The 10,618-nt window shown below is 39.8% G+C and overlaps 1 protein-coding gene and 1 pseudogene across 3 annotated transcripts in view; both read right to left on the minus strand.

The window, feature by feature from the left end:
* Window positions 1-10,618, minus strand: part of CENPI (centromere protein I) — a 60,492-nt gene that overhangs the window by 20,440 nt on the left and 29,434 nt on the right. For all 3 annotated transcript variants that reach the window (XM_023750468.1, XM_006084681.3, XM_023750469.1), the window contains exons 8-14: window positions 7,023-7,109; window positions 6,331-6,459; window positions 5,931-6,098; window positions 5,693-5,813; window positions 3,719-3,810; window positions 1,943-2,060; window positions 1,793-1,857 (exon numbers count right to left, since the gene is read on the minus strand). In XM_023750468.1, the coding sequence (XP_023606236.1) occupies window positions 1,793-1,857; window positions 1,943-2,060; window positions 3,719-3,810; window positions 5,693-5,813; window positions 5,931-6,098; window positions 6,331-6,459; window positions 7,023-7,109 (780 nt within the window). The remainder of the gene's footprint in view (window positions 1-1,792; window positions 1,858-1,942; window positions 2,061-3,718; window positions 3,811-5,692; window positions 5,814-5,930; window positions 6,099-6,330; window positions 6,460-7,022; window positions 7,110-10,618) is intronic.
* LOC106696334 lies at window positions 4,201-4,736 on the minus strand (annotated as a pseudogene).

The following is a 10,618-nucleotide window of genomic DNA, read 5'->3' on the forward strand; positions in this document are numbered from 1 at the left end:
ATATATATATATATATATATATATATATATATACCTATCTATATGTCCTGTCCCAGTCTTAAAGAATAAGTAGTACATGCCAACCCTCAACATCCATTCAAGCAAATCCCTTTATATAGTCTTAAACCAGTACCTTCATGTTTCTTCTGAAACCCTGCATCATCAATTATTTCCCATCCTTCCTCCATTTTCCACCTCTCCCTTTTCTTAACTAGCTCTTTCTATTCTAACTATAAAAATGCTCAGGTTTCTCTCATTCTGGAGACAAAAAGCAAAAAGCAAAATAATCCACCACAATAGTCCCTTGATTCAAAGTCCTACTATAGCTATCTTTCTACCTCTTCTTTTCAGCTAAACTTTTGGAAACATAGCTATACTTATTGTCTTATCTTCACTTCTCATTGACTCCTCAATTTCTACAATCTGGCTCCTACCACACTCCAAAGAAACTGTTCACAAAGATAGCTAAAATCTCTGAATTATCAACCCCCCCCCCCCCAATTTTTTGGTCCTTATCTTTCTGGACCTTCCTGGGATAATGGCAATATTATTACTTCATTCCTTGATATCCTGTATTGTTTATTTACTTGGCACTATTGTTTTCCGGATTCTTTTCATATTTTTTTACAAATTAAATTTACTCGAGTAACAATGGTTAATAACATTATATTTTAATGCTTCTTGAAAAGGTTCCCTCATAGACTCTCCTTTTTAGCTGAGAATTAAATAAGTATTCCTGAATTCTGTCCTTAGCCCACTGCCTATTTCCCTTTCTCAATCCTTTCCTCTCCTCATCTCCCACTCTCAAATACAAATATATCCCTCATATAAAATAATGGTTCAACCTAATATTTATAGATAAGTAGCTCTCTAGACTGGTGGAATTAGAGAAGAAATAAATAACCAAATTAGAAGGTCAGAAGAGAATCACAAAAAGCTGTAAAATGAAGTTCCTGAAAATACATTAGCTGGAAGTGGTGTGTATTGTCATATAAATGATATTGGTCTAGTAATAAATTATAAATAATACAAATAAATTTCAAACCCAAGTTAATGTGATAGGTAATTAATAAAATGCCATTTGATTATAACAAACTCTAGGATAACATATTTTTCCTGTAAATGTGGCCAACAGTAGGTGAACTAAGTTGAAGAAAAGTTATAAAAGAAATATTATTTATGTTGTCACTCTTCTGGAATAGGAATAACCATTCTATAAGAAAGTGGCTCTCAAACTCAGGTAAAACTCCTGGAAGCCACAGTAGTCCTTTTGGAGACCACAAAAGAGTAACACAAGTTATCATATAAGGTTGGTACAATTTTATTAGCAGAAAACAACAATATTACAAATATATAGTATGAGTGTCACAGGGAGTTTTGTTTGCTTTGGTCATTAGTTTTCCCAGTACCAAAAAGGGTGTCTAGCACATAGTGGATGCTCAATAAGTAATGGTGAAATGAGTAAGTGTATCTACAAAAATAATGACGACAACAATCAAACTAAATATGCTTAAGTATTTCCCAGTTTGTTTTTATTAATACTTATTTGCAACCTGTTCATTCACTTTGTTATCTGCTATAAAAAGAAACAGTTTAAGAAAACTGTATGCAACCAAAATCTTAAAAACAGAAAATTATGCATTAACTTTTATTTCAGTAATGTAGAACCTCAAGTCCAGGTCCAACAGAATCCTGTTAGAAAACCATTACCATAATGTGGGCTTGGAATCATACCACTGGCCATAGGATAATATTCCCTACTCAATCTAGTCAAGATAGTGGGGTTTTTTACCTTGAAATAAATGGTTGATGTAAAGAAGAGCTGTGCCAGACGGTCAAAAATAAATGGTTTCACCTCTAGGAATTAAAAAAAAGTATTCAGAATCCTTTTCATTAATATTACATTGAATTACATATTATTCCAAGTTTTCATAATACATACCAGAGAAGCTGCTAAAAGGAAACCAGCTCACAAGTTGAAGGAACTGTGATCGACAACAGAAGCCATCCCAGAGAGGAAGGCTCTTATACAGGAATGCTTCACAGGAATCAAATCCCTCCTGTAACACAAGTTGATAATAACTCTTATGGAACTCTTTTATGGAACTCTTCAGTCTTAAGTGCTCTCTAAGCAACCAGTTTATTCTGTGATATATTTATTTTACCCTTAGATTAATTTTGTCATCAATATAATTAAAAGCCAAACTTCCCCAGAAAAAGGATCAGATGATAAATATTTGGATATACTGCCATCTTTATCAACATAGTTTTCAAATACCATAAACTTCATCAATTGGAAAGAAGGTAAAAAGTTACAAAATATCTTAAAAAATAAAATTGTATTATTTTGAAGTGCATGCAGCCACTTAAGCAGTCAACCAAATGTATACAAGGCTGGAATTTCATAAGAGATCACAGAGCAAATCCAAACTCTAGGCAGCTCCATCTAGGCTTTTTACGTTTCCACCAAGATGAGTAGCCAAGGCTTTCCTTTTTCCCTTTGTCACCTTGAGCCTTAAATAGTGGTATACACCAGCCCCGGCTGTGTGGCTCAGTGGCTGAACATCAAACCATGAACCAGGAGGTCACAGTTCAATTCCGAGTCAGGGCACATGACCAGGTTTGGGGCTCAATCTTCAATAGGTGGTGTGCAGGAGGCAGCCAATCAATGATTCTCTCTCATTGATGTTTCTATCTCTCCCTTCCTCTCTCTAAAGTCAATAAAAACATATTTTAAAAAACAGCAGTGTGCACCAGAACTCCATTCTCGACCTTCTTTTGATAACATAAATTCTCTAGACAACCTTATCCATAACATAGCTAAAACCACCACTTATGCCATGAGGAGTCCTAATCTATACCTCTATCCCAAGTCTCATTCCTGAGCTCTAGAATTCTTATCTAACTGCCTACTATTTATGACCTCTTACATGTCCCACAGGCATCTTTTAAATCAAATTTATCTTTCCTTCAAAGCGTGCTCCTCCTATATTCCCTTTCTCCCTGAATGCCATCATCATCCTTTCAAGCAGGAAACCTAAAGTCAACCAAATTTATCCCTTTATCTTCACCAGTATCCAACCCAATTTCCAATTCCATTGTTTCACACCAAATCCTTAAGATGTATTCAACGTTTATTGAGCATCTCTTTTGTATCAGGTACCAACCTGAACACCTGTACATGAAAAAAATTTAGACATGGTTCCAACTCACTGGGTGCTCATAATGTGTAGAAAAATAGATGCTGAAAGTGCCATGATACAAGTAAACACAAGAGAACTAAGGGAGCACATGGAGCAAACATTTAAACCAGTGTTAGGTAAAGGTTTCCCAATGACACCTGAGTTGCAGCTTAAAGTACAATTCAGGGCTATCCAGGCCAAAGAATTGGTGGAATATATTCAACATTTTAAAAACGTTTGTTGATTATAAGAATACAAGTAGTGACCCTAAGAGATTTATCTTACCAGCTAATTCAATTAATTGAACACATCCAATTACATCTTCAGTTTGTTCTCTTATTTGCATAATTTAAGGACCCTTGAGTCTGAAGGCCGACGCTCTATCCACTGAGCCAAACCGGCTAGGGCTATATAATGAGTCTTGTATTGAGCAAATATTGTTTGCAAAAGATGTTGCGCACTAAGAAAAGGTGTTCAATAGATAACCAAATACATTTTAGTAAGAAGTGGTGGAGTGTATACAAGTGGAATCTTACTTGTAAGAAGCACTCTGCCTTGATGATAGTGTCCAGGAAGTTGGTAAATTCTTTTTCACATTCATAATTATTCACCTGGTACCAAATACATTCTGCAGCAGAAATATTAAACATAAGCATCAGGCTGCACAGCAATAAAAACTACATAAAACATAATTACCATAACTCTAAAATAACAAATAAATGACAAATATACACAAGAAATCAGTCTCATACACCTCTACATAACTGTAGATTGTAACAGTTATGTAGAGGTGATAGTGAGATGTTCTTCACTAATACAAGGGGAAAGCCTATAGTGAAAAAATTCACATATATGAATGTGATTAGCTTTTATGTCACATAATGATCTAAGATACTCTCATTTTTCTATTGTTTGAATTTTAAAGCCATGAGTGGTTACTAATTATTTAAACCCTTTCAAAATTTAAAAATTCTTTTTGTTTTGCTTTTACTTTATTAGTATTTATTTCATGCTGAATTTACTCCAGGGCCGTAAGTTTTTGTTTCTTCAGTTTCGTCTGGGGTATCTTTTCCTTCTGTGCAACCTCTTCTGGTTTAGGAACAACCTGCTCTTCTTCAGTAAGGAGCATCTCCATGTGGCAGGGAGAGCTCATGTATGAGTTAATCCGCCCATGAGCTCTGTAAGTTCTGTGTTGCATCTTCGGAGCTTTGTTCAGCTGGATGCGCTTAATGACTAGAGAATCTACATCTAAACCTTGAAGTTTAGCATTACTCTCTGCATTTGTAAGCATGTGCAGCAAAAATTCAGCACTCCTTTTGGGCCGCCAACCCTGTGTCCAACCCCACTGTTTGGCGTGGGCACACCTATAACGATGGAATGGCACACATTGCTTCTGTAAACGGGCACCCTTCACATACTTGGTGGCTTTTCAAATATGCATACCCTTGGTGGCCTGGGCAGTTTCATGAGTGTTTCAAAGTGAACACGAAGATTTGAACCTCTCAATTTGCATGATTTTGTGGGGTTTTCTGGGTCAAATGAATAGAGAACCATTTTCAGAGGTCACCCCTGGCTGCTTTTGGGAAGAGTAAAAATTTAAAATTCTTAATATTATTTTTTATATGAAAACTTCCATTTATTAAGCAACCACAGTTCCAAGTATTATCTAAAATATTAAAACACTTGTTCAAATAAATAACTAAATAAGTACATTTATGAATGCCCTAAACTTCAATTAGGGTGAGCTGGACTTTAGTACATATAAATCTAATAACTGTATCATACCCTACCTAAAGAAAAATTCCAAGTAGAGCAAGGTGTGTTAACTTGGAACCAACTAAAATCGACTTTTAAACACTTGAAGAGTCAGGAGTTGCCTACTCAGGAAAAAAAAACAATCTAGTAAACAAAATATTATCTCTAGAGAAATAGACTCACTTGGAGGAATCAAATTATCAGGATTTACTATGGCCCATATGAAAAACTCCCTCACTGCCCTTTCCTTCAATTCTATAATTAAGAAACCTAATGACTAATTTTGCTCCAATGTATACTCATAACAGAGAGGAGATACTCTAGTTGGCAAAAATGAACATTTTGGTCACCAGAATCACTTCTAGTAGGAAATAATAAGGCAACAGTCTGGTTTATGCAACAGTCTCCTCTGGATTTGATTAGCACTGATCTGTAGGTTTTGGGGACTTAAAGGCAAATTTCTGGACATACAAAAATGCAGAGGCCTTGCACTATAATGGTCATCAAAGTGGAGCCACCCAGTGGGTTTTGGTGGCCACCAGGAAGTATTTCCTTAACAACACACCTCCTTTCTTACTGCCCTTAATTTATAAAAATGGAGGCATTCAGGCTGTGAATATGATAAATATCCAAGAAATAATGATAGCAGATGAAAGTTCCTCCTGTCTAGAATCTGGCACCCTTATAAAAGAAACCCATTTGTAAACGATCATGTTCCTTCCTTAATCATCCAACTTTTAAGCATCAATTTTTACCTTCTTGTAATGTTTGACTCAACCAATGATAGAGCCTCAGTAAAAGTGATTCATCTCTGACACAGTTAATATAGTGAAGTAGCAGAGAGTTGTTTAGCACTGCACCCATCTGAGAAGGCAGCTGCAAAGACAGAGCAATCAGTCAACTTAAGTATGTAAAAAGTAGGTCAGAGCAACAAGTAAATCATCAGATAGGAAATATATAACAAAAAGATCAGCACATGGTCCAGTCACATACCTCTAAGCAATGAATGTTCTGTAAGAGTTGAGGGAAGCTTTTAAGCTGTTCTCCTGAAAATGCTCTATTCCTACTGAGATAATCAGAAAGACGCATCCCTTTTTTTCCATATTCTTTACTGTGGCTACTGGAATTTAGCACTGGTATAAGTGAATGAGAATTCCATTTCTAAAGAAGAAAGACAATAAAATAATATATCAATAAATTAAGCAGACTACAAACTATAAATGTAAAAGCAGTTAAGGTTGTTCAATGAATGGAGTCTGAATGTGATTTGCATAGAATCCTGGGTAATGAAAACATATTTAAATATCTATAATCTCTTCCAACATCTGAATGGTTATTTTTGGATTTAATAAAAGAAGTCCTCAAAAAATCATTTGAGGTCTTTGATACTTACTCTTTTTCTAGGACGGACAGTAGCTGGACCTAACATCAGCTTCAGAGGTTCTGGAGAAGGTTCCTGATTCCTTTGCCTCACAGCAACTAGAGCTGTCTTCCACAGATTCTCTGAATTCTTAAAATAGATCTATAAATTTGGATGTAAAGTAAATAAGAGTAAGTACCCATAAGTTGAAGCAACATAAAATCTAAAACTCTTCATTAATTTAAAGTATATTGATTGTAAAATATTTTGCACCCATGCAAATCCACTTAAAAGAATTTTTCCTTATCAAGAATCTATCAAATACATCGAATGGAATCAAAGTGCCAATCCCTAAAAATACTTCACAGAAACAGTATAATACTAGATCTTAAACAGTATGCTGCCCTGGCCAGTGTGACTCAACTGGTTGGGCATCATCCTGTTCAACAAAAGGTCACCGGTTCCATTCCTGGTCAGGGCAGAAGCCCAGGTTGCAGGCTCAATCACCAGTAGGGGGCGTATAGATGGTAGCTGACCTATGTTTCTCTCTCTTCCTCTTCCCATCTCTCAAATCAATAAAAATGTGTTTGTAAAAAATAAAAATAAAAAATATTTTAAAAATAAATTTAAAAAACAGTATGCTGTAAACATTTCAGTCCAAATCTGTAGATTAATAAAAAAAATATTTCAATCTCAATATGATTTATCACTCCTTAATCCCTTACCTTCTTCACAGGCAATGATACAGAAATCAAAGTGGGATCAAAGAACTTATACAGCGACAACAAAGCATGGAGATAAGGCTGCCTTCCCTGAAATAAAATAAGAGTTTTCAATTTTCAATTCTGTGGTAAGAAAAAAGAGTAACAATAAAATAAACAGATTGGGCATATATTCAGATACTGATTTTACTATGCATTACCGCTACATTAAGATGCTATAGAAAATCAAGAAATGAATAACCAGGCATTTAAATCAACTATCATAAAACAACCCTCGCCAACCTGTTGTCTTCTCTTTTATGACTTATCCTGCTATTTTAGTTCTTCCTTATATTTGCTCTCTTCTTCTTTGCCCACGCCTTAAGCTTACCAGTGATACCTGCTAGCACAGCTTACTCTCAGGGGTAGCATATTCATGACTCAAAGTTTACTCACTCTTGATTTGAACAGGAAGACGGAAGACAAGAAGGGAAGCCAAGAAAATAGAGCAAAGGAAATATTAATACATTATCATAATTCCTGAAAAAAACTGATTAGGAAATCTAACAATTGGTATGCAGCAGCCGAGCTGCTTCCTATAACTGAAATAAGTCTTAACAAAACCATTAATTTTACAATGATAGGAGTCATTACTGCTGGATACACGTATTTGATATATCTGACTACCCAGAGCTAGCATACCACTAAAATGAATTCCAAGGAAATAACCAAAATGCATTATCATAGTATAATTTTATTGAATCAAATACTGTATAAAATAAGGGAGGCAGAAAATGGGGCTTAGAAATACAGTATCCCTATTTTATAACAGCTTCTTCAAATTAAATTTATTTTAACAAAACCAAAATGGCCAGTTTATCTATGCTGAAATATCTTCTGACCTCCGTGCATGTACTCATGTCAATTAGTATCAGAGTGTTTGCTTTCAGCTTAAATGTTTTTTGATAGAGCAAATATTTAGTAGTAGAGAGAACTTTCGAATTTATTGCCTACTTAACTAAACCTATCTTTGTTGTTAAAAAGTTAACACTTTCTTCTCCAAAAAAAGGAAACTTTCAGTTAAACATGGCATATTGAACATATGTGTTTAACCCTGGGTCCTCCCAAAGCCCCATTTACTAAAAAGTAAAAGAATGAAAAAGGCTTAAAGCACAAGTTCAAAGAGAACAAGAGAGGAGACAACAGGAAATCAGAGATCTCAATAAGATTTTGAAACCTAGAATGAAGATGAAAAAATAGTAACCAACTTAACAGAACAGAGAAAATGAAGCCTAAGGCAGCAACAGAAAAATGCCTCAAAATATTCATGCTTGAGAACCCCCAGAAAGACTCAGGAATTTGTGAAACCAGATTACCTCTGAAAAGTGGAGCTGCAAGAGGGGCAAGAAACAGGATTGGCTGAAAGCCTACATGAGAAGCAGGTAGACCCCAAATTCCTTCACTACACTTTTAGGCAAACATCAGGGTTTTACTCTCTGAAGCTGAGCTGGACTCAGATAGCAGGCACAACAGAGGGAGGGTGTAACCAGGACCTCTCTCCACCCCTTTCCACAGTTTATGCCCCAGAGTTCTAGCAGCCAGGTTCCCATCCCTGTGATTGCTGATTTTGTGTCAACTTGGCTTGGCCATGGGATACCCAGGTATTTGGTAAACATTATTCTGGGTGTTTCTGTGAATGTATTTTGGATGATCTACTTTTAAATCAATGGGTTTTGAGTAAAGCAGATTGTCCTCCATACTGTAGGTGAGCTCATTCAATCAGAAACTTATCCTATCTACACTAATAAAAGACAAAGATGCTAATTGACCATGCCTTTGCTACGCCCACCAGCCAATCAGAAGAGTATGCAAATTAACCCAACAAAGATGGCCATTAAATTTGCATACTGCAGGTGGGGCAGGCAGGGCCAGATGCCGCCCGCAGGATCCAGGCCGACGAGGGACTGGGAGGCGGGCAAGCACCCAGGCCAGAAGCCTGAGGCCTGGGCATGGGCGGAGCGGGCCATCGGAGCGGGCTGTGGGGTCCCCTGCCCAGGCCTAAAGCCCGGCCAGAGGCCTGAGGCCTGGGAAGGGGCGGAGGCGGCAATTGCCCGGGGCTGGGGGTCCCCTGCCCAGGCCTAATGCCCTGGCCAGAGGCCTTAGGCCTGGGCAGGTGATCAGAGCGAACTGGGGGTCCCTTGCCCAGGCCTAAGGCCCGGCCAGAAGTCTTAGGCCTGGGCAGGCAATTGGAGCGGACCGGGGGTCCCCTGCCCAGGCCTAATGCCCCGGCCAGAGGACTGGGCAGGGGCGGAGCCTGTGATCGCACAGGGCGGGGGGTCCCCTGCCTAGGCCTAATGCCCCGGCCAGAGGCTTGAGGACTGGGCAGGGGCGGAGCCTGCAATTGGAACGGGCTGGGGGTCCCCTGACCAAGCCTAAGGCCCAGGCCAGAGGCCTTAGGCTTGGGCAGGCAATCGGAGCGACCTGGGGGTCCCCTGCCCAGGCCTAACGCCCCTCTGGCCTGGGCAGGGTCAAAGCCTGCGATCGGAGTGGGCTGGGGGTCCCCTGCCAGGCCTAACACCCCAGCTACAGGCCTGAGGCCTGGGTAGGCGATCGGAGTGGGCTGGGGGTCCCCTGCCCAGGTCTAACGCCCCAGTCAGAGGCCTGAGACCTGGGTAGGGGTGGAGCCTGCGATCGCATGGGGCTGGGGGTCCCCTGTCCAGGCCTAATGCCCCGGCCAGAGGCCTGAGGCCTGGGCAGGGGCCGAGCTGGGGATCGGTGTGAGCTACAGAGGAAACGCCTTTTCTGACCGCTCATTGGCTAAGCTCCCTGTATGCCACTGGTAATATTCTTAGTAACTTGGGTAATAAGAATCCAAAAAGGTGATGTAGGGTTTTTCCACCTCACTCCTGGAGAAAAAAACGAAGGTCCGCTGCTGGAGGGGCTAAGAAATGTCATATCCTGCCCTAGCCGGTTTGGCTCGGTGGATAATGCCTCAGCCTGCCTACCACAGGGTCTGGGTTCAATTCTGACCAAGGGCAGGTACCTAGGTTACAGGCTCTTCCCTGGCTGGGGCCCAGGTCAGAGCTCATGCAGGAGGCAACCAATCAAAGTGTTCCTCTCACTTTGATGTTTCTCTCTGTCTTTCCCTTTCTCTTCCACATTCTCTAAAAATCAATGGAAACATATCCTCAGGTGAGGATAAAAAAAATAATAAAGAATTGTCATATCCTATGAAAGACACATCTTGAAATTGCCTAAAGAAAGTTGTCATTTTTTCATGGTGAAGGGACTGGAGTCCATGTTGATGAAAACACCTTGGTGGCTGCGGTGACTGGCAGTGGCTGCAGCAGCGGGGTGATGGTGCTGGTGCCTTCCCCTGATCAGCCCGGTCGCCTCCCACAAAGGGAGGCCAGACTACGGCTTAGGCCTGCTCCCCAAGGGGAGCAGGGAGCGGGCCTAAGCCATCAGTAGGACATCCCCTGAGGGCTCCCAGTATGTGAGAGAGGGCAGGCTGGGCTGAGGGACCCCCACCCCCAGTGCACGAATTTCGTGCACCAGGCCCCTAGTCTATATATATAACGGACCAGGGGCCCGCACATCCAAAACAACCAAACGGACGA

Source organism: Myotis lucifugus, unplaced genomic scaffold (assembly GCF_000147115.1).
Source record: "Myotis lucifugus unplaced genomic scaffold, Myoluc2.0 scaffold_13, whole genome shotgun sequence".
Taxonomy (NCBI): domain Eukaryota; kingdom Metazoa; phylum Chordata; class Mammalia; order Chiroptera; family Vespertilionidae; genus Myotis; species Myotis lucifugus.